At 48.9% G+C, this 23852-nt stretch overlaps 1 protein-coding gene across 5 annotated transcripts in view; it reads left to right on the forward strand.

Annotated features, from left to right (window-relative positions):
* DNM3 (dynamin 3) overlaps positions 1-23852 on the forward strand; it is a 270137-nt gene that overhangs the window by 55809 nt on the left and 190476 nt on the right. For 3 of the 5 annotated variants that reach the window (XM_056107388.1, XM_056107384.1, XM_056107385.1), the window contains exons 3-14: positions 1446-1595; positions 2706-2909; positions 10823-10921; positions 11542-11702; positions 11923-12065; positions 13352-13487; positions 15272-15339; positions 17109-17247; positions 17827-17913; positions 18346-18416; positions 22181-22232; positions 23080-23109. In XM_056107388.1, the coding sequence (XP_055963363.1) occupies positions 1446-1595; positions 2706-2909; positions 10823-10921; positions 11542-11702; positions 11923-12065; positions 13352-13487; positions 15272-15339; positions 17109-17247; positions 17827-17913; positions 18346-18416; positions 22181-22232; positions 23080-23109 (1340 nt within the window). The remainder of the gene's footprint in view (positions 1-1445; positions 1596-2705; positions 2910-10822; positions 10922-11541; positions 11703-11922; positions 12066-13351; positions 13488-15271; positions 15340-17108; positions 17248-17826; positions 17914-18345; positions 18417-22180; positions 22233-23079; positions 23110-23852) is intronic. The other 2 variants (XM_056107386.1, XM_056107389.1) reach the window with 1 other exon arrangement.

Genomic DNA, 23852 nt, shown 5'->3' on the forward strand with positions numbered 1-23852 from the left:
GGCCAAGAACTGGCCATCTGGCCTGATAGGTCAGATGTTGCCAGGAGTAGACCCACTGCTTGGGAGCACCCACCAAGAAATAACTAAGTTACTTATTAGACTGGTGGTTTATTATCTATCTTTTATAGCAAAAATTCTGTGTTTATTTTTTTCTTTCAAAAAATTGAATCACCATGAGTTACACAGTTACAAAGTTGTTCATGATTTGGGTTTCAGTCATATAGTGTTCTAACAGGCTGGAGCGATAGCACAGCGGGTAGGGCGTTTGCCTTGCATGCAGCCAACATGGCCGACCCAAGTTTGATTCCTCCGCCCCTCTCGGAGAGCCCGGCAAGCTACTGAGAGTATCTCGCCCGAAAGGCAAAGCCTGGCAAGCTCCCCGTGACGTATTCGATATGCCAGACACAGTAACAATTGTCACAATGGAGACGTTACTGGGCCCGCTCGAGCAAATCGATGAACAACAGGAGGACAGTGACAGTGACAGTTTCTGGAGCCGGATTGGCTCTCCGGAAATGAGCACATTTCACACCCTTCACATTTGTACATTGTCAAGCATTTCTAAAGTATTCAGTGGTGCTGTTTACAGACTACTGTTTGGCTTCTCTTGTCTCACTGACCAAAGATAATATTGGATGCTTCAGCATGTAACCCCAGGAACAACAACAACTTCTTCTTCTTCTTCTTCTTCTTCTTCTTCTTCTTCTTCTTCTTCTTCTTCTTCTTCTTCTTCTTCTTCTTCTTCTTCTTCTTCTTCTTCTTCTTCTTCTCCTCCTCCTCCTCCTCCTCCTTCTCCTCCTCTTCCTCCTCCTCCTCCTCTTCTTTCTCCTCCTCCTCCTTCTCCTCCTCCTCTTTCTCCTTCTCCTCTTTCTCCTCCTCCTCCCCCTCCCTCCTCTTCCCCCTCCCCCCCCTCCTCCTCTCCCCTTCCTCTTCTTCCTCTTCTTCTTCCTCTTCTCCTTCCCCCTCCCTCCTCCCTCCTTCCTCCTTCCTCCTTCTTCTTTCTTCTTCTTCGCTTTTTGGGTCATACCCAGCAATATGCAGGGGTTACTTCTGGCTCTGCACTCAGGAATTACTCCTGGCAGTGCTTAGGGGACCATATGGGATGCTGGAGATTGAACCTGGGTCTGTGTGCAAGGCAAGCGCCCTACTCACTGTACTATTGCTCCGGCCTCTATTATTTTATTTTATTTATTTTCTTTTTGGGTCACACCCGGCGATGCTCAGGGGTTACTCCTGGCTCATGCACTCAGGAATTGCTCCTGGCGGTGCTCAGGGGACCATATGGGGTGCTGGGAATTGAACCTGTGTCGGCCGTGTTGGCTGCGTGCAAGGCAGATGCCTTACTCACTGTGCTATTGTTCCAGCCCCTCCGGCCTCTATTATTATTATTATTATTATTATTATTTGGAACACCATCTTAGGTGGTATTGGTTTGTTTCTTGTAGAATATGGAGAATTCCTGCACTGCAAAGGGAGGAAGTTCACGGATTTTGATGAAGTTCGCCATGAGATTGAAGCAGAGACAGACCGGGTCACGGGGATGAACAAAGGCATCTCCCCAATCCCGATCAATTTACGGGTCTACTCACCACACGGTAAGTGGGAGCACCCAGGGTCGCTTCTTGACCCCCAGACCTTTCTCCGTGAACTGTGTGAGTGGAGGCGAGGCCGGTTTGTTCTCCTGAAGGACTGTGTAGGGTGGGTCGGGCGTGGCCGTCAAAGGTGGGCTGTGAGAGCCCCCAGAGTTGTGTGTGTGGAGGCAGGCAGAGATGACTTCCCGGGACCATCAGAATCAAGCAGTCATTCGATACTGTGCTATTTCTGTGTCATACTGTGCCATACTGTGTCATTCGATACTGTGCCATTTCTCACAGGCACTCCAGAGAGGAATGCATGACAATGCCCAGGGTAATTCCTGTGACTCAGCCCAGGTGCTCGAAGCATGCGTGGTTGTTCAGGGTGTCCTTGCCACCACCGTGCATCCCAGGTTACTCCCATCTACACACCCCCCAGGAGCCAGCAGTGATGTTTTCCTTCCTGCCTCCTCTCTGGAAGCCATGTTGATGCGATATAGCCCATTTCTGGGGTGGGGCTAAGGGAAGCTTCACTGCGCGCTGGGCATTTATGTGGGCAGATTCTTCCCAGAGCCCCTCCCAGATCTTGAAAAGCAGAGCCTGAATGACCAGAGGCTGCACCCATAAGCTTCCCCCAGGGTGGCCTGGCACCCATACTGTTGTAGTTGGATGACAGCCAGCTGCAGGCCAGAGTCACAGCCTATTAGTGGCGATGCTCTGCTCATCCCCTTGCTGCCCCGCGGGCCTGGTCTTGGTTGGCACCAGACCTCCTGGCATCACCCCAAGGAAATAGCTCCCCAGTGCCTTGTGGGGTCCTCTGTCAGTGTCCTGAGAATGGGTGCCGTGTTGCAGGCAGTGTACGGGAGGGACAGGGAGTCCGCGTGTGCCCTTTCTTCGGGAAAGGGGTGGATCGACAGCTTGGAGAAAAGCCTTTGGCTGCAAATAGGTCCCTACCATGTCCTGTGATGGCGTCATCATGTCGCGAAGGCAGAGGCAACTCTACAGCACACATGCGCAGGCCCGTGAGCCAAGCCGGCAGCTCTCTGCCTGAGGGTCAGGGGATCTCCCGTTGTCAGCGTCTCTTGGCCTGGCGGCTGCCCATGTAGGACCCCTGTTCTCCTCTCCCTGCAGTCTTGAACCTCACCCTCATCGACCTGCCTGGCATCACCAAGGTGCCCGTGGGAGACCAGCCCCCCGACATCGAGTACCAGATCCGAGACATGATCATGCAGTTCATCTCCCGGGAGAACTGCCTCATCTTGGCAGTCACGCCTGCCAACACCGACCTGGCGAACTCGGACGCCTTGAAGCTGGCCAAGGAAGTGGACCCTCAGGGTGAGTGTGTGACACCCGCAAACCGGAACAGGTGGGAAAACGTCCACCAAGATTGGGTTTACTCGCAGGAAACACGCTTTCTCATGCCTCGGTGTCACTGTGAGTTATTTAGAGTTGATATCGGCATTTCCCTGTCTGAGACTGTTGGGAGGAAAGTACCTAGCGCATAGAGTCTTTATTTGTATGAATTAAAGTGGGATTGACTGAGATTGAGGAAAGCAGACGTTCCCTCTACCTCCAGTGCTCTCCAGCACCACCTACACTGACGCCTTCCCTCCCCTGACCACTGGGGGGCACTGTCGACATGCTGTTTGAGCCCATCTAAAATGTGCCTGAGTCGCTTTGCGGGAGTAATTTGGCGGTAGAAATTTGTTTTGTTTAGTTTTTCTCTCCCAAAGCCTGATAACTTTAATCCAGTCCATATAGCCCAAATCCATTTAATATTCAGCCTCTGGAAATACTCTTTTTTTTAAAAAAGATTTATTTTAATTTTTTTATTGAATCACTCTGAGATAGACCCTTGTTCATGATTGGTTTCAGTCTTACAATGTTGCAACACCACCAGTGTACATTTCCCAATGTTCCCCGTTTTCCTCCATTTCCCCCGAGCCTGTCGCTGTGGCAGGCACTGTCTCTCCCTCCCTCCCTCTCTCTCTGACTCTCTCCCCTCCTCCCGCCTCCCCCCTCCCCTTTTGGGCATTATGTTTTTCAATACAGATACTGAAAAGTTATCATACTTGTTCCTTACCTACTTTTTAAAAAAAATTTATTAGTGACAAACCAAGAGGTACAGTAGTAGACTTACAAATTTTTGTGCTTGGGTTTCAGTTATACAATGATCGAGTACCCATCCCTCCACCAGTGCCCATTTCCCACCACCACGGGTCCCAGTATCCCTCCCACCCCCCATCCCCCCCATCCCACCCTGCCTCTGTGGCAGGGCATTCCCTTTTGTTCTCTCTCTCCTTTTGGGTGCTGTTCCTTACCTAGTTTCAGCACACAGTTCTTATGCAGAGTGACCATTTCCAGCTTTATCATTGCGGTCCCTTCTCTGTCCCAACTGCCCTGTCCCCCAGCAACCTGAGGCAGGCTTCCAACCGTGGACCAATCCTCCTGGCCCTTGTTTCTACTGTCCTTGGGGATTAGTCTCATATTATGCTTTTTTTTTTTTATATCCCACAAATAGCGCAATCATTCTATGTCTGTCCCTCTCCTTCTGACTCACTTCACTCAGCATGATACTCTCCGTGTGAGGGTAGAAATTTGATTGTGGAAAAGAAACCCCATTTTATAAGAAAGATCATAAAAGAGGTTAGAAAATAATAAAGTGTGACGACTCTCAGTTTCAGTGCCCATTAGCAAATCTTTGTCAGGAATTCTCTCAACGAATGGCCACATTGCGTTGCTCTTCAAAGTGTGGGTAAATTGATTTGAACCGTCTAGAACAAACAGGTGTGTTCTCATGTTTTCAGGCCTTAAAGGCACACAATTAATAGTGACTTTGATATTCAAGTTAAGCACGTGCAATTCAAACTCACGGATTCTGATAGACTGTGAACTTGTAACGCTGCCGTTAGCCACTGCAAGTTGAAATGGGAGTGTATTCTAGAAACCGGCGTCGAACATCTAACCAAACAAGATTCAAAGTTACTTTGAGATCATATAAATAGAACACTGACATTAAGAAAAAATTTTAATAAGATCCTAGAGTTCTGTAAGATCTTTCCCTGACTTACCTGAGGATCCTTCCCTTCCCTTCCCTTCCCTTCCCTTCCCTTCCCTTCCCTTCCCTTCCCTTCCCTTCCCTTCCCTTCCCTTCCCTTCCCTTCCTCTCTCTCTCATTCTTCCTTTCCTCCCTTTTTCCTCCCTCAGTTTTCCCCAGCATTCCTTGTGCTCTTGTACCTCAAGGAGAAGGCAAACTCTTTTCTTCCCCTGAGCCAAGTGTGCACTAGGTCGGCCCATGCAGATAGAGGTTAATTTGCAGATATCTGAGAGGTATTTGAAGAATTCGGGGGCCTTGTTGACAGAGATTCTTCTCTCAAGAGGATGCAAGGCTATTGGCTGAGAAAGGCCCGAGAGAAGTAGGCAGAAGGGAGCCTAGGAGTGAAGGGGGTCCTGTGAGGCACTTGAGGAGAAAGGGATTGCACACAACCACCGTGAGGAAAGGGAGGAGAGGGGGGCATCTTCAGAAGAGGACACGGGTCCCCGTGGACCGATTTCCAGGGATGCGCAGCTGCTGGGGGAGAGAGTTTCACAGTATCCCCTGGTTGGAGCGGCTGGAGCAGAATGGGAAGGATGGACTGTGGAATCATGGAAGAAGGGATGGGAGCAGCACGAAGGCACATGTAAGGTGGAAGGGGGTGGCTCGGTGATGGGATTCGGGGGAGCCGCAAGAGCAGTGATGGGACGTGGCAGGAGTTGGCGGGATGGGGAGAATGAGCTTGTGCTTTGAGAGAGTAGGATGGGAGGGTTTCGGATCCAGCGCTGGTGCAAGCCCAGTTTTATTTATTTTATTTTATTTTATTTTTTGCTTTTTGGGGTCATACTTGGCGATGCTCAGGGGTTACTCCTGGCTCATGCACTCAGGAATTACTCCTGGCGGTGGGGCTTGGGGGACCCTGTGGGATGCTGGGAATCAAACCCAGGCAGTGTGCAAGGCAAACAAACGCCCTACCTGCTGTCCTATTGCTCCAGCCCCAAGCCCAATTTTAAAGGGCTAGGGTGTGGTGGTGGCAGGGAGCCACTAGAATGGACTGAGGCAAAAGCCATGGAACTGAAGCGCCCCCCCACCCACAGCCCCTCCAGGGGGTCCTCCATCAAGTCCACATGGTGGGGCTGGCGAACAGCTCCATGGTGCTTCAGCCTGCAGCCAAGCGTGTGCACTCACATACAAGCGTGCATTGGTATGGGTCTTGTCGGCACACAGGTGTGTTCATGGGCACACATCGCTGGGTGTGAACCAAACAGAAAAAAACAAACAAAAACGCAAAAAAACCCCAAAGCTGGTCTTGCACCAGCACTGGATCCAAAATCCTCACTTCCTACTCCCTCTTGCATGTGGGTCTATGCCTAGACATGTTCTCTGTTTCTGCACACATGTGCACATCTGTGCACATGCATGTCAGGGTGTGTGTGTATATGTGTATGTGTGTGTGTGCGTGTGTGTGTGTGCATGTGCTGAGGATATGTGTGAGGGCTCATGGGTATAAGACAGGAGCAAAAAGTAGTGGCTTTACAAATGTGTGTGTGCTTGTGTATACACCACAATGCAAGCCACATTATTCAGCAGGTCGTAACTGGGTGATGGACTTACCTTACTTACAAATAAATAAATACATGTGGTTACAGATTAGTGGAAGGTTTAGATGTAGGAGAGTTCTCTTACTGTGTTACATTTTTATTGAAGAACGATGCTATAGGCCAGTTTGGAGAAAAGAGAATTGACTTAGTTGGTAGTAAAGGTTCCAATCAAGGAGCATGATATATATATATTTTTCATTTATTTTTGTCTTCTCTGCAGTGGACAATAGTATTCAGCGTACATGTGTATTTGAATTTTTCCTTACGTGTCTGTGCATTTCAGTTATCCTTTGGTATTTGATATTTTTGGATGCTTTGTTTGTTTGCTTTGGGTCCTCGCCTGGTGGTGCTCAGGGTTACTCCTGGCTCTTTGCCCAAGAATCACTCTTGAAGGGCTTGGGGGACCCTGTGGGATGCTGGGGATTGAACCTGTGTCAGCCACATGCAAGGCAAGTGCCTTACCCACGGTACTGTATCTGGCCCCTAGATGCTATAATAAATAGTATTTAAAGACTCTTTTCCAATTTTTTATTGAGTACACAGATGTGTATAACTTAGTTTTGTGTTACAATCTTACAATATGTATCGTACTGATTAGTTCCAATAGTAAGTAAAGTAAAGTAAAGTAAAGTAAAGTAAAGTAAAGTAAAGGCCCTCCCGTTGATTATCGATTTGCTCGAGCGGGCCCAGTAACGGTCTCCATTGGAGACTTTGTTGTTACTGTGTCTGGCATATCCAATACCCCACGGGTAGCTTGCCAGGCTCTGCCGTGCGGGCGAGATACTCTCGGTAGCTTGCCGGGCTCTCCGAGAGGGGCAAAGGAATCGAACTCGGGTCGGCCATGTCGGCTGCGTGCAAGGCACACGCCCTACCGCTGTGCTATCGCTCCAGCCCCAGTTCCAATAGCCTTTAGTATATTAAAATATCTATAACTATGCTGTCCGAGTAAAGGTAAAGGTAAAGGTAAAGGCCCTCCCGTTGATCGTCGATTTACTCGAGCGGGCCCAGTAATGTCTCCATTGGAGACTGTGTTGTTACTGTGTCTGGCATATCGAATACTCTCAGTTGCTTGCCGGGCTCTCCGAGAGGGGCGGAGGAATCGAACTCGGGTCGGCCATGTTGGCCGCTTGTAAGGCGAACGCCCTACCCGCTGTGCTATCGCTCCAGTCCGAGTAAAAGACAATTTTATTCTTTTTACTGCCTAGACATTAGAATTTTTCTTGCCCTGTTTCACTGGCTGGAATTGCCAGTTTGTTGAGTCAACAAATAAGAGTAAATAATTGTGTTGACCTTTGCACAGTTCCTGCATTTAATCAGAGCTTATTTGTATTCTGTTACACTAATTTCCACTCTCTGTTATTCCCTTATTGTCCCTTTCTTTAGACTAGGTTGGTGATTCTGTGTCTAGATTATTACTTTGGGGGGCATTCCCAAGCGGTGCTTACGGGCCCCCTGGGGCACTCCTGGTGATTCTTGGTCAGCTGCCAGTTGTTCACTCAATGTGAGGCCTGGGAAGGAGATGCTGCTTGAGCCTTCCAGTGCCAGGCATTGCCTGGGGTACCCTGGTGGTGTTGGAGGCCTCTGGGCTTCACCCAGCAATGCGTGGTTACTGTGTGGTCCCAGAGATAGAACTAGGATCAGTTACATGCAAAGCTCGCGCCTTCATCCCTCCTGTACTATCTCTCCAGCCCCTCACTGTCTAGAGTCTCAAGATTGGAGTTTAGATCACTGTTTTTCAACATTTTAATTTGCTAACAGTGCTATTTAAACAAAGCTGTAGTTCCTTCCAGTATTTAGCTGTGTACCAAAAATTTTGGTAATTTAGCTTTCATGTGGTTTGAAATATTTGTGAATTTCCCTGCAACTTCCTTTTGGCCGGTGCATGCTCCTTTAGAAGGCTGTTGCTTCCTTGCCTAATATTTCATCATTGCTAGAAAGTTTTCTGATGCTGATTTCTGTATTACCATAGACCTTTTAAGTGTATGAAAGTTTGGTTCCATTTTGATGGATGTAGACAACGTATGTTCTGCTGTTGAGTGGTTCATTCTACAGATGTCCTTCAGGTCAAGATTGTTAATGGCGTTGTTTAAGTCTTAGATACCTCTTGATTCTTCTATTAACTTGTTCCCTTAATTGCTGAGAGAGAAGTGTGGTAGTTCCTGCTATATTCAGAGTGGTCAAGGCCTCCCTTTAGTTCTGTCAGCGTTTGCTTGGTGTTTTGAAAATCCATTATCAGATTGCTTCCACATTTAAAGCTGTACTGCCTCCTTTATTAATGGATCACTTTATCATGATAATATTTATTGGTGATTATTTATCATGGTAATGCCTCTTTATCACTGGTAATATTCCTTGCTCTGAAATCTGTTGAAGGGGCCACTCTGCCATTCTTGTGAGTAGTGTCTGCTCTGTTTATCTTTCCCATGCTCTTAGTTTATTTATATCCCTGCCTTTAAACTGCATTTCTTATGTATATCCTACAATTTCACTTTGTTTTCCCCCAGTTTTCACTGCCTGTCATATGACTGTGGTATTTTAGACCCCTTTACATCAGTCTTCTTATCAGAAGGTTGGATTTAAGTCTATCCTGTCATTGTACACACTGTAAACTTTTCCCACTCAATATTGTACCGAGTTCCCCGTACAATAGTATCCTTGAATGGCTCTGAAGTGGAAATTGTATTATTATTTAGAACTGTCAGAAGTAACAAGCACATTATATTCATGGAAAATTTATAGGAGGGGAAAATAGATTAAAAAAAAAACCCAAAATGTCCTTGTTCAATCACTTTCAGAAATAAACATTCCATTCTCTTTTCCAAACGGAGAATGTTTACTACACACCCCCTTGATTCCTCCCTCCCCCCTCCCCAGATACCACCCAAAACCCCAAATGAGTAAATAAATACGTGAACAGGACATCTCAGCTCCTGGGCCTGTTTTTAATCTTGCTATATACACGCTTACGCTCCTCTCTGCTGTTGTGTCTCACGGCGGCTGTCTTGGTGCACATCGTGTTCTGTTTTCCTTTTCTGGCAACCGCCAATGTGCTTCATGGTTTGGTCTGGTCCCATATCTTAATTAGGTGGACCAGCACATCACAGAGGATTCCGTTGCATCTGTAAGCGGAAGTGATGGTCGCACCCTTCAGTAAGCTCTCAAGTGACAGTGACCAGCCTCGATGAATATGGCAGAGGAGTGCTGTGTTCCTCCCTTGGTCTTGATCTTTTAGTTCTTGGTTTGTTTTGCTTTTGTGTCACACCCAGAGATGCTCGGGGGTTCCTCCTGGCTCTTCACTCAGGAATTACTCCTGGTGGTGGTTGGGGGACCCTATGGGATGCCAGGGATCGAATCCGGGTTGGCTGCATGCAAGGCAAACACCCTCCCTGCTGTACTGTCACTCTCTGGCCCTAGCCTTTTAGTTCTTGTCTGAGGGGAAGATGCATAAATATATTGATTTTTCCCCCCTAGCAGCCTGCATAGGTTGGGTTTCCGCTCTGACTTGGGCGCCCCTCTGAGCAGCTAGGATGGTGGTGGCTTACCAGTGCTGGCTCTGGAAGAGAGGGTGCCCCTTGGGTGGGGCATCAGGCGGTCACAGTGCAGGTGCTGACACTTGATTTCACCTTGCAGGGCAGGACTTGGGTATTTTGAAAGATGTTTGGAAGATGGAAAGGAGAAGGGAGTAGGGGGAAGGAAAGGGTGTTTGGAGAGAATATGCCAAAGGTGAGGAGGCCAGAGTGAGTGGAGTGGTGGATAAAGGTGGGGGCATGACTTGTGCTCAGGGAAATAAACAGTTGCTTAGGGTTGGGGGTGAGAAGGATGCAGGTAGTGGGGAACATCAAGGGAAAAGTCACACCTTCTTCTCAGGGGTGCTTTGTAACTTGGGTTATGTAACTGCATTATCTTTGATGAAGAGACTGGATTGCGTCCAGCAATTTCTGCTTCCCAGAAAAATCAAGTAGAAAGTATTCCCGCTGGACATCCTGTTTCCGTAGTCACCTCTCTCTGCAAAATTTTCTGGGGGTACACAGTTTTCCCTGTGACTTCTCTTCTGGCTCTCCAGAAGGGTGACGGGTTTCTCTGTCTCGCCTTCTCTGTGTACGGATATGGCGACAGCATTCAAGCATCTAGTATGCAGGACCAGCAATCAGAAACCCCATGAGTGCATTTTTCTGTTTGTTTGGGGCCTAGACTGGTTGGTACTCAATGCTTACTTCTGGCTCTGTGCTCAGGGTCACTCCTGGTGGGGCTAGGGAACCTGATGCAGTACCTGGGATCATACTGGGCTTGTCCACATGCCTCTTCCCTCTTCCATCTCTTCAGGCCCTGTTGAATTTTAAGATGTAGGTTGATCATTCCATCTTTGCTCTCTCGGTGTGGTAGACCAAATACTGTAGCAATGGACTTCAAGTAGGAAGTATTGTGAGAGTTAAGAGGCACTAACCCTGAGAGCCCATAGTGAGGGCTGTGTATTCACCCCAGGGATGTGTGGGCACACTGGAGGAGGAAGCTGCGGACACGGTGGGCTGTCATGGAGCCTGGAGACATGTGGGATCTCCACTCCTCATTTGCTTCCTGCATGCAGTGTAACGTCGGGCTTGTTGACCACGCAGGTCTGCGAACCATCGGAGTCATCACCAAGTTGGATCTGATGGATGAAGGGACCGACGCCAGGGATGTCCTGGAGAATAAGCTGCTGCCCCTGCGCAGGGGTAACGTGTCAGAACACCACGTGGACCGCACTCTGGGGATGGACTGGGCGGCAACCACGGGGAGATGGCAGTTTTGTGGGGTGGCTTCTGAGGGGTGAAGGAGGCGTTCAGAGTGGACCTCTGTGGAGTGTCCCTTTCCATGGAAGGGAGGTGTAACTGTTCTCCTGAGTGGGCCTGCTATGACCCACAATTGCTGAGGGACTGCCACCTGAAAATGACAATGTAGGCGGCATTTGTCTGCTGATGTCAAAACCACCTTGGCCTGTGGTCTTTCTTTTTCTTTTTGGGTCACACCCGGTGATGCACAGGGCTGACTCCTGGCTCTGCACTCAGGAATCACTCCTGGTGGTGCTCAGGGGGCCCTCGGGGATGCTGGGAATTGAACCCGGGTCAGCCACATGCAAGGCAAACTCCCTACCCGCTATGCTATTGTTCCAGCCCCATGGCCTGTGGTCATGGTTGCGTACCAGCATCTCAGGGTGCTGTTCCTCAGGCCCTCAGCATGAGCTTCTCTTGGCCAGCCTGACGTGAGGTCCTGATGTGAGGTGTTCCCCCCACCCCCGTCATGTCAGCCATGCAGCTTGTCCTCCCCCACTTCACTGGCTTGTGTCCTGTTGCAGGCTACATTGGTGTGGTGAACAGGAGCCAGAAGGACATAGACGGGAAGAAGGACATCAAGGCAGCCATGATGGCTGAGAGGAAGTTCTTTCTCTCGCACCCGGCCTACAGGCACATCGCTGACCGCATGGGCACCCCACACCTGCAGAAGGTCCTCAATCAGGTGAGGAGGTGCCCCTGTGGGGACAGGGTCAGTGACGAAGCAGGCAGTTCCAGAGGTCAGGAAATACGGATCTCAAGGACGGAGAGTCAGGAGGCTCCAGAGAGGCAGCCAACGGGAGGAGTGTGTCACCATCAGGGAAATGCTTAGGACGGGCATCTGTCACGCTCATGAGCCCATCCGTGTCTCCTATGGTCCGACCATGATTCTTCCGTTTTGGCAGCAACTCACTAACCATATCCGGGATACCCTGCCGAACTTCCGGAACAAGCTGCAGGGGCAGTTGCTGTCCATCGAGCACGAGGTGGAGGCCTTCAGGAACTTCAAGCCGGAGGACCCCACCAGGAAGACCAAAGCATTGCTGCAGTGAGTTCTCTCTCCAGCGGGGTCCACCACGATTGCCCCTGGGGTGGCCTGCCTCTCAGCTCTGCTTTGCACAGGCAGCCGGTGAAGTGACTGCGGGTCTGGGGGTGACCCAGGAACCAGTTTTCTCGCAGAATGGCTCTTACTCTTTCCCTCCTACTAGAAGTTGAGCCCAGGGCCCATGTTTTGTTTTTTTCAAGTGGGGGGGGGGCGTAAACCAGTAATGGTCACTCAGCTCTGTTGGCTTTTATTGTTGTTATTATTACTATTATTTTTTTAATTTGGGGGTCATATCCGGCGATGCACAGAAGTTGCTCCTGGCTCTGCACTCAGGAATCTCCTGGTGGTACTTGGGGGACCCTATGGGATCCCGGGGATTGAACCCAGGTCAGCTGCGTGCAAGGCAAATGCTGTCTTCGCTGTACTATCATTCCGGACCCTCAAATGTGGATTTTATTATTGGCCCTGGGGTCTGCACGCAAAGACACAGCTCTGGGGAATGTCCTCAGTATTGTACAAAGGATGATCCCTTAGAAGCTTCGCTCCATATTATTGTACTTAGGATCTTGTCGTTTCAAGCCCTGCACGTCATGTGGGTGCCGCTCCTCAGCCTTGGGGGCCCCCAGGCTCTGGCCTGGAAGAACTTAGGGAGCTGTGTGGCACCGGGCTGTGAACTCAGACCTGGCATTGCCACCTCTGACTGTTGATCTTCCGTTTTGGTCATGCTGTTAATGTGGGGCTTTCTTTTCCTTTTTTTTTTTTAAATTCTTTTTAATAGATTTTTTTGGTTTGTTTTTTGGGTTACACCCAGCAATGCTCAGGGGTTACTCCTGGCTCTGCACTCAGGAATTACTCCTGGCGGTGCTTGGGGGATCCTATGAGATGCCAGGGATTGAACCTGGGTTGGCCACATGCCAGACAAATGCCCTAATGTGGGCCTTTCAACGGTGCCCCCCTACACCCGCCACCCCCACATTGCTAATGCAAAGATTCTTTATTGACATGCTCTTTAAATGCCACTTAATAGTTGCCATGGAATTGGGCAGAATGCATTTAAATGGCAGATATTTGCAAGATGTGTGCCAATTAAATGTCTCAGCTTCATCTCCACGATGTGGGTTTTGAGGATTCCCACCTAGAGTGGAGAAGAAGGTGCAGAGTTGATTCTGCCAGCAGATGCCACTGCCCTCCCCGGTATCAAGCTTCTGGGGTGAATAAAAGTCTGTCAAGGGAGGGAATGCAGAGCTTCTCATGTTCCCTTCAATTTTTTCTCTCTCACCCCGCTGTAGGATGGTTCAGCAATTTGCTGTGGATTTTGAGAAGAGAATCGAGGGGTCAGGGGACCAAGTAGATACCCTGGAGCTCTCAGGGGGTGCTAAAATCAATCGTATTTTCCACGAACGCTTTCCTTTTGAAATAGTAAAGGTTGGTACCAATTTCCCTCTCTCCCCTCCCTCCCCATTTCCTCTCAGAGATTTTCATGGTCTGTGCCTCTGAATGATTCATGAAATATTACCTACCCCGGAGGTAGAGGCCTGCCTTGGCCTTTGGAAGCCCCCGTGTTCAGGGATTCGAGTTCTAGAGTGATCCTCATACTGACGATTCTGATTTTTAATTTAATGGGACCTGGTGTCATTTTAAATGACTTCTACAGGGACTCATTGAGTTCCCAGGATGTTGCTCTGGTGTCTAATGGAGAAATATTTCCCCATCACCTTCTGTGGGCACAAGGCAGACGAGGAGGGAGTGGACAAGTGTGCAGCCCAGGGCAGTGTCCCTTCCCTATTTCTGGGGGCAGCGGGGAAACCTCTGATCATGGGGAGCCAGGCCTGGCCAGGGTTTTAGGAGTGGTTGAACTGAGTTGGCTGACAATGTTCACAGAACCTTCTGGAGCTGGACTGTCAAGAGGGGAGTGAGGCAGTAGGACCAGAGCTAGGATAGATCCAGATGCGCTACTGATGGGGTCTGAGGCTTGCGAAATTGGGGAGAACCGCCGGTGAAGAGGAAAGAACTGAGACCAAGGAGAAGTCCTTACAAACAAACCTGACTTCCTGTCCGGTGAAGAGGAGAGGAATGGTCCCATGGGTGATCCTGGAGGGGGGGAGCAGACCTGTGGACACGAGGAAGATTCCAGACCCCTTCCAAGGTAGTGGTTTGCCTCGAGTGAGCAGGTGCGAGTAGCTCTCTCATCGGGGAAACTGAGGAAGAGCCAGGCGTGTGTGCATGCACCAGTTACAAGAAGATCGCCCAGGATGGAAGCTTCCGGTGTGACGTGTCCTGTGGGCGACTAAGTGATGCTGAGGCCCTCGAGAGTGGGTGCCTGGGCCAGGCGGAGGAGGCAGGTGGGTAGATAGAGAACTTCATTAGCATGCGCTAAGGAAAGAGATAAACTCCGGCTCTTGGCGCTCTGGAAACACAGCCCACAGACGCGGGTCCCAGCCTGGCTCAAAGCTAACTTGGGGATGACGGGCGAGAACTCAGGAATCGAGAAGAGCTTGGAGATGGAGTTGGAAGCGTGGTGAAGCCTGAGCCGTGGTGCCTTCACCACGGGGACTACAACCATCACTGTTCTGTGGCACCAATACGCTGAGGAGCAAATGGGCAGTCAGGGAGGCTGGAGACCCCCAAGGCCTGGGTTTGGGGCCTGAACCCCACATCCCAGGTTTAAGATCTGAGACACCTTTCCCCCACTTCCAAAGACACAGCAGGGGCCTTGGACTTCCAGCAAATCAGGCTTCCAGTACCTTCTCTTCTGCACTGGCTCTATAAACTAGTATTAACTTCCCTTTAGAGAAAGCCCTGAGCTTGGTGGTTCAAGGGGCAAGGGGAGAAAGCCCAGGCTGTCTTAGTCTCAGGAAGGACAGTTGGCATCTCCCCTCGGGCCACACTCTTATTTACCCATCAGCCTGTGGCGTTCTACGCTCAGGGACCAGAGTGAGGTTCGACGTCTTTCAGAGGAGTGGACAGGTGCGTGAGCTGCAGGCTTCACTCGTGACTGGCCCTCCTCTCTCTGACAGAGTTCACATCCCCCCACCTAGACTCCCAGAACCCTCCGCAGGTGCTGTGCTTGTCCTCAGCTTGGGACAAGCCGATTAGGAAGGGCAGCTATCAGCAGTCAAGGCAACACGGCTGCCGTCCTGCAGTTTTCAGCCCTGTCTGTTGTCCCGAGGAACCAAGTGTCCTAATGGCAGCTCCCTTTGCACCTGCAGATGGAGTTCAACGAGAAGGAGCTGCGCAGAGAAATCAGTTACGCAATCAAAAACATCCACGGCATAAGGTGAGTGCCTTCCCTTCCCCTTCCCCTGACAAAGACCCCGTGGAAGTAGCCTGAGCAAAATTGTGCCCTTGGCGTGGGTTCCTGGGCTTTCAGCCCTCACTGCTCCTGTGAGCTCTTGTCCACAGAGTATGGCTGGAACTCCAGGGAGGCGACCAGCAACCAGCTCTGGAGGGGAATTACTGTTTTTTGGTGTGTTCTGGGGGGCTCATATCCAGCGGTGCTCAGGGGCTACCCCTGAGCCTCCACTCAGGGATCTTTCATTTTCAAATCTGCCTCGGAGGCTCAAATCGTCGGTGAGAATGAGTATTTGCAGAGACAAATGGAGCAAATATCTATTACCTAGCATTTAGAATCAGCAGACTCTCTCCAACTAACAAGATTTCTGAGTTCCTGATTAATTCCATTCCCTGTCCAATCCTCAAGACGTTGGGTTTACAATTCACATCCTGCTCCTTAACTGATCAGAACTGGGATGTGAACACGATTCTCTGATAAATGCAGGGGAACTGCATTTATTTTATGCTCAAATTGCATTACATTTTTGCGCTCAAAACATTTTTGCTTAACCAAAGCCAGCACCGTTATTTGGTTTCAAAATTCCTCACCAGCTCCATTTTGTCAGATGTGATGACTAACACTCGGCAGTGCATTCCAGTCAATTTCTGGTTTTTACCTACCTCCTATTTTCCTGCATATCAGAAGAAAAAGGGTTGCTAGGATACAAATCTGAATTCATCGCAGCCATGTCAGAAGGTCCTGGTTCTTTGGATGGTTGTTATTGCTGTAAACTCACAGTGTGACCAAGCATCCAGGGCCTCCAGCTGTAGTCCTTTCCTCCTGGAACAAGGAACTAGGCCATTTCAGCATTCAAGAAATACAGATTAGGGACTGGAGCGATATAGCACAGCAGGTAGGGCATTTGCCTTGCACGTGGCTGACCTGGGTTCGATTCCCAGCATCTCATATGATCCCCCGAGCACCACCAGGAGTAACTCCTGAGTGCAGAGCCAGGAGTAATCCCTGAGCATCGCTGGGTGTGACCCGAAAAGCAGAGGATAAAAAAAAAAGAAATACAGATTGGCCGAGTGACCTATAGTATAGCTGGTAGGGAGCTCGCCTTGAATGCAACTGACCCAGTTTTGATCCCTGGAACCACATATGGTCCCCTGAGCCCCACAGGTGTGATTGAGCACCAAGGCCCAAATCAAAACAAAGAAGCAACCCCCCAAAAAAAACAAAAAACAAACAAAAAAACTCCCGGCAGATCAGTGCTTATTCTATACAAGACAGAAGATTGTTTTTCGAATACTTTAGAAATATAAATGTTCATTTAGGACACCATTTCCATTCAAGTATTTTTTTCTATATTGTTAGTAAACAGAGAGATGAGACAAAATAGGTTTGATATTTAAAGGCCATATTTCAGGCTGTAAAAATACTTTGGGAATAATAAATAAGTAATAAAAACTATAATTTAATTTTTATTAAAATTTTTTATTATTTATTTTAAATTTATTTTTGTTATTTAAATTTTTATTTAAAATAAATACTTTGGGAATAATAAATACATTATTTTTTGGTAATGTTGATCAACAATATAATGGGATTTGTTACAGAATAGTGGGATCAAGGTGCTTTTGCAGATGGCACTGTGGTTAGAACAGATCACTGTGACCTTTAAGCAAGGGTGACAAATGTTTCGTTTTAAGTGGCAGGCCAAAATTGTTTTCCAAAGAGCTCGGCTGTCACTCAGTCTTTCAATTGTGCAGGACGGGGCTGTTCACTCCAGATATGGCGTTCGAAGCAATAGTCAAAAAGCAGATTGTGAAGCTGAAAGGGCCATCTTTGAAGAGTGTGGACTTGGTCATGCAGGAATTAATCAACACTGTGAAGAAGTGTTCCAAAAAAGTGAGTTCGGGTGGCAGAACTCCCCAGCCAGTGCTCATCTGTCCATACCCGCCGTCTTTCCTGCAGAGTCTCATGGCTCCCCTATTGTGAGCCCAGCTGGTGAGGGAGCAACTTTGCCCAAGGGGGAGGTTTGTGGGAAGGATGGTCAGAAACTTCTGGATTGCCCAGCGCCTACTGCTCTCTGTGACCCGGTTCCCGGGGAGGGATGCTTCAACCAGAAAGTGTGCATTTGTGGGGCTGGAGCGATAGCACAGCGGGTAGGGTGTTTGCCTTGCACACGGCTGACCCGGGTTCGATTTCTAGCATCCCATATGGTCCCCTGAGCACCTCCTGAGTGAAGAGCCAGGAGTAACCCCTGTGCGTTGCTGGGTGTGACCAAAAAAAGCAGAAAAAAAAAGAAAGTGTGCATTTGAATTAGCTGCTCTTCTCCTGCTCTTAAGCAATTGGGTGAACATCCTAAACTCACTTATGGTGCATCCTCGTTGGGGTCCTTGGGACCGGGGCTCTGGGGTTTTCTCTGCTGTGCTGGGAGGCTGTGACCCGGCAGAGCGCCACACTCAGGCCTGTTTGTCCCCGCAGCTGGCGAACTTCCCCCGACTCTGTGAGGAGACAGAGAGGATTGTCGCCAACCACATTCGGGAGCGAGAAGGGAAGACCAAGGACCAGGTGCGGCCAGAGTCCCCCAGGGTTGGGGGCACCTTCCCAGGCCTCTCTGGAACAAATGAGGAGAAACCCAAAAGCAGGGGCTGGGGAGGGCAAGGCCCTGAGCTCTGCCCCTTTACTCCCACCCCAGGGCCCCAAACCCTCAGGCCTGAATCGCCTGGCCCCCTCCCATGCTCTGGAGTTGGCATCAAGGTCGTCTTTGTCACTGTGTTTCATTGGCTGGCCCTCAGCTCTGCTTCCTCCAGGCACCTTTAATTTCTGAATTCAGAGGGAAGACAGACCCCCGCCCCTCCCCACCCCAGAAGCTTTCCCTTCTCCTTAGGGGGTCATTCAGAGCACAGAAAGGTGGGGGTGGGTGGGCCAAACTGGGGTCACTGTATTCTGTGCTGGGGCTGTTTCTGGGGTGTCTCTGAAGGGCTTCTCTCTGACGGACAGGTGCTACTGTTGATTGACATCCAAGTCTCCTACATCAACACCAACCACGAGGACTTCATCGGCTTCGCCAAGTAGGTGAAATGCTTGATTGTCACGTGGGCTTCCTCTCAACAGTTCGTCCAGAGCATCCTTGGGACTCCCCTGCCCCCATACCCCATTATTTAGGACAGGGGGGCTGGGAGCCTCAGGGGTGCCTGGACACTTGATGAAGCAGGGCCTTCCTGGTGTTTGAGAGGATGTGATTGTGTGTGTGTGTGTGTGTGTGTGTGTGTGTGAGTGTGCGTGCACACTTGCACATGCACTTTTTAAAAATGAAGAAAATATGGGTGTAGCTATAACATTTAAGGTCAGCAGGCAGTTTCCATCAAGGAAGAAGAGAGAGCTGAAGTTGAAGCTGATTCTGTAAGTACTTTTTAAACTCCAGAGATAGAAAATTACAGTCTGGAGATGCGAAAAATAAGCATTCGTCTTGTGAGATTTCTAGAAAGTTGCTAAGTGAGTGGAACTGCCACACTATTTTACACGTGTATTTTTTTTTCCAGTTTTGAGAGATTTTTGTTTCCCTTACCAAAAAAATAAAATAAAGAAAGAAAAAGAGAAAAAGGAAAAAAGAAAGTTGTGGAGCTGGAGCAATAGTATAGCCAAGTACAGCCAGTACCATCTGGGTGCAATCCCTGGCATTCCATATGGTTCCTGGAGCACCATCAGGAGTGACTCCTGAGTGCAGACCCAGGGGGAACCCCTGAGCATGGTGTGGCCAAAAATAAAAAAAAAAAAAGAAGAAGAAGAAAGAGAAGGAGAAGGAGAAGGAGGAGAAGAAAACAAAAAGTTCTGCCAAGTTGAATATATGAATCTCATCTCCATCTCCAGAGAGCCATTCACTCTCTGAAACTTGGGGCCATGAAGTAGGATTCACAGGCATTTCCTGACTTCCTATACCTTCATCTTTCCACTCTTAAGCTTTCTAAACTTAAAATCTGCGTATTCCAGGAGAAAATGTCAACTTTTATTTGTTTGGGGGCTGTCCCCAGTGGCGTGCAGGGCTCTGCACTCAGGGATCACTGAGTGATCCAGGAATCTTGTGCAGTGCCAGGGATTGAAACCGGGTCCGCCACGTGCAAGGCAAGTATCTTATTCACTGTGCTAGGTCCTTTCAGCCTGAAAATATAGATTTCTTTTTTAAAGATTTTTTTTCTTCTTGATTTTTCCATGTAGAAAACAAACCAGGAAGAAACACCACCATATTCAGCCTGGGTTCTTTTTCTCCACCTTGTACGCCTGGAGTGAGCTTTTGCTATTTTAGAAAAACTTTTGCTATTTTAGAAAAAAGCTAGGGGCTGGAGCAATAGTACAGCGGGGAGGGCGTTTGCCTTGCGCGTGGCTGACCCAGGTTCGATTCCCAGCATCCCATAGGGTCCCCCGAGCATTGCCAGGAGTAGTTCCTGAGTGCACGAGCCAGGAGTACCCCTGTGCAATGCCAGGTGTGATCCAAAAAGCAAAAAAAAAAAAAAAGAAAGAAAGAAAAAGAAAAGAAAACCTAGTCTAACATGGTCTATCCTGTCTCCATACTCTCCCTTCTCCATACTCTCCCTTGGCCTTTTAGGGACTCATGTGCTCCTGAGCGTGATGCAAAGGGTTATGCATAGACATGCAGTTAGAGGGTTCGCTCTGCACCCTGACCTGTGGTCCCTCATCCCTGTGTATTCAGTTGGCTGAGGCGGTTCTTGTGTCACCATTTATCCCAAGGGTCCCCTGCAGGGAGACCTGATGCCAGAGAGCTTGCTTCTCCCTTTAGCCTTTGTCAGACAGGGTGAGCGAGGCCACCATGAGGTGAGTGGCACTCCCAGAGCCATCACTGAGGTCCCCCTCTCCCAAGAATCATGACCAGGAGTGTTTTAGAAGGAGGCGGAATCCGGGCAGTGTGGTGTGGACACGCCCAGTGACAGGGTCGCCGAGGCCAGCCCAGGCTTCTTAGGCCCTCATGAAGATACGCGTCATGTTGAGAAGTGACGGGGAGAGTGGAATTTCATCAGGGTAAGGGAATGACGCTTTTCCAGAGAAACCAGGAAGAGAACCCAAAATGAGGAAAGCAGAAAGAATCTGGAAAATGAAAGTAAAAGCAGTATCTTCAGGAACCCAACCCAGTTTTTCCCCCTTCGGGATACAGGGAAGCTGATTCCTCCCATCACCAGAGATGATGAAACCTGGCAGCCTTGGGGAGCTGTGCTAATTCCTTCTGCACCCCAAGATCCTATCGTTTCCAATAGTGGTCCCCAATGATGGCCAGATTCTCTTTCATCCTCCACTGTCCCCTGGTTTCTGTCAGCTGCTGAATGAGGACACACAGCCTCCTGGATTCCCGCAAGGGACGCCTTCATTCTCTGCTGACGAAGACACAGAAACACCCCAACGTGTGGCCTGGGGCTCGGGGTTCTGAGGGGGGCTCCTGGGTTGTGGGCGGCAGCCTCAGTGGACGTTCCCTACAACGGATGCTTAATTTCTGTTTCGTGTGTTTACGCATTTGAATATTTAGTGCCATTTTAAAGATCAAGCAGATCTTTGAGAGAGCATTGAAAACCATTCCCATCCATGCCTGGAACTTGCTTAGACAGTGGCCGAGCCAGAGCGAGCCCCTTTGCTCCTGGATCATAGTAGGGGCACTGGGCTCTGGAAGCTTCGGAAGAAGTGAGTGAGTGCCGTAGAGTGAGGGAAGGTGAAAGGTAGAGCAGGAGAAAGGGCAGGAGATGAACTGGGAGTAATGGGAGGCCGCCCCTTGCTGGAGGTGAAAATCTTGCTGCCTGATGAACTTGAGCCGAGGTGGAAAGGAGACCACGTTGGGGACCCCACAGATAAACAACAGTGGGCAGGGAGTGTCTTGTAGGCAGAGGAGGCAAGTGGATTAAAGGCTTGGAGGTGGGCATGAGCTGGGGCAGTCCCAGAAAGGCCAGGGTGACTGTCCCTCATCACAGAGGAGGTGCAGATGAGGTCGAAGGCCCAGTGGGCCCGCCAAGTAGTGCCTAGGGACTCTTGAAAGAACTTTGACTTTTGACCCGAATATAGTGAGGCCATCTCCCCATGCATGATGAAGACCACTCTGCTGTGAGATCTAGGCTCAGGGCAGAGACCAGAGAGGCAGTGGTGGCGGAAATGCAGGTGGCTGGGAGAAAGAGGGGTGCAGTAAGAAGGGGCCTGGATTTTATCCACCTGCCGAAGCAGTGGAGTCCCCGATGATGATTGAATAGTGGGATCGGAGAGTAGGAGGGGTTGAGGACCTTGGCCATCAGCCCCCCGGGGGAGGGAACTGGGGAGCTATGGGGGGCAGACAGGTTCAAGGGTTTGCTTCCGACCTCTGAAGGCTGAGCTGCCCGTCAGATACCCAAGTGGCAGAGCTAAGTCCTCAGAACCCGTGAACTGAGGGCTGAGAATGATGTGGCCTGGAGGTGGAGTCTGGGAGTTAGCAGAAGCTACTGATGGGGTGCTGGTGTCACAGTCTGGACATCAGGGAGCACGGGGCGCAAACCCCATCTGTGAGGATCACACACACACACACACACGCACACACACACACACACACACACACACACACACACTGACCGTCCGTGACTCTCACTCCCCCTGCCATGTCAGGCCAGGGTGGGTGTCAGACTGTTCCTAGGCAGAATTTCCATGGAGCTGGTTGGGGTTCTGGAGGGCAGTAGAACCTGGGCGGTGGACCCCAAGGGCTGCCTCAGGGACCACGTGCCTTGCCCCGTGCACACATTCCGTACAGCGGCGCGTTCCAGTAACTGTCCCGTGGGGCTGAGACTTCAACACTGCTCTCCTTTGCCTCCCGCAGTGCTCAGCAGAGAAGCAGCCAAGTTAACAAGAAAAACACGATCGGAAACCAGGTAGGAAGCGATGGCGGCCGTGCACGCAGGTCTGCGGCCCTGCCAAGAATTTCCAACTTATTGGCTTGATTGACTATTTTTTTTTCATGCAGATTAATCATGCGCAAATTTTACCGGATTTTTTTTTGATTTTGCTTTTAATGCTTTCGAGTGAATTGCTTTTTTTTTTTCTTTTCCTTTTCCTTTTTTAAAATTTTTTTTTTTTTTTGCTATTTTGTGCAGCTAACCATATTGATTTCTTTAAAGTAACTTTTCTGCTATTTGCTCTGTGCTCTGTTCTCCTTGTGCTCTCCTTGGCTTGCTAGTTTGATTTAACCTGGAACCTGTGATTCAGTTCAAGGGTTAAGCTGGGTGGGAGAGGGGGCTGGGGCGGGGTGGTTTGCATGAGCCAGCTGGTGGTCTCTCTAGTTCACACATTTGCACAGCTTGGTAACAGTGAAGGGACAGCCCCTAAAGAGGCAGAGGTGTGCTCAACCCTGCCACCCCAAATTCCTGTCGGTCAATGAAGACTGAATTCCTAAGACCTAATTTTGGGGCTGAACCAACTGTCTCTCACTAACAGCGCTCTGCAGAGATGGCATTAACTCCGACACTTTGCTGTTTCTTTTATGTCTTTTGTGATCATGAGTATTTGCACTGTTATTTCTTTTCGACTCAAAACAATGATGATTTTATAGGGTTGTTTTTATTTTACATTCAGAGGTAGAAGTATTGAACAAAAATGGAAACCTCTGTGCTAGACTTTTTTTTCCCATTGTTTTGAAAGGAGAAGAGGTAATAATAGACTTTATTTTAAAAACTTTTCTTTTTCTCCTGAACTAAAACATATAATTCTTTGCTATTTCAGGGAACCAATCTTCCGCCTTCACGGCAAATTGTACGAGCTAAGTTCTGTAAGCCTTGCTGTTGCTTTTCATTTAGCTTCCCCGAGGGTACAGTTTGTATCTAACAGATTAACTCCACTAGCGCTTGCTACTAATTTTTTTTTAACTTAGGTTGTCTTGTCCATAACACTTTATCACTGGAATAAAAATCCCTAAAGGGCCCATCCCTTCACTGCTAATAACTTGCTGTGACTGAAAGTCTGAACTAGTAAATTCTAAAATGCTCTAAAAAAGAAATCCTTAACACTGTGGGTGCTTTGTTATTTCTCTAATTTCAATGGGCCTTAAAATAATTAAATTCATTAATGAGCTCCCTCTCTATCCTTTTATGCTGTGTTGTAAGATGTTAAGTCTCTTCCTCCCCTCGTATGATAATACTATTTTCATGTATAGATGACGCTTCCTTCTGAAAGGTGGGTGAATATTGTATCTCTCTGTGATTATGTTGTGTCTGTTGATAAGTTGACCCAATTCCCACTCTTTGTGTATATTTAAAATTTAAAATTATATTACATTAGTTGACTTTTTCTGTGACTTCAGAAAAGACATTTTCTGTGTCTTTTGAGGTGTGATATGATAGCCTCATTTTACAGAAGTGCAAAGATGAAGTGGCTAGAACAGGCATTCAACCAACTAGCCCTCATATTTTCATTTCTTCTGTGGATCGAATGGCCTTCCAGTCTTCCTTCCAGCTCTGCCCTTGAAAAAAGTGCAGACATCTTCAAATCATTCAGAC

This window comes from Sorex fumeus, unplaced genomic scaffold (assembly GCF_029834395.1).
Source record: "Sorex fumeus unplaced genomic scaffold, SorFum_2.1 ptg000164l, whole genome shotgun sequence".
In the NCBI taxonomy this organism is placed as follows: Eukaryota; Metazoa; Chordata; class Mammalia; order Eulipotyphla; family Soricidae; genus Sorex; species Sorex fumeus.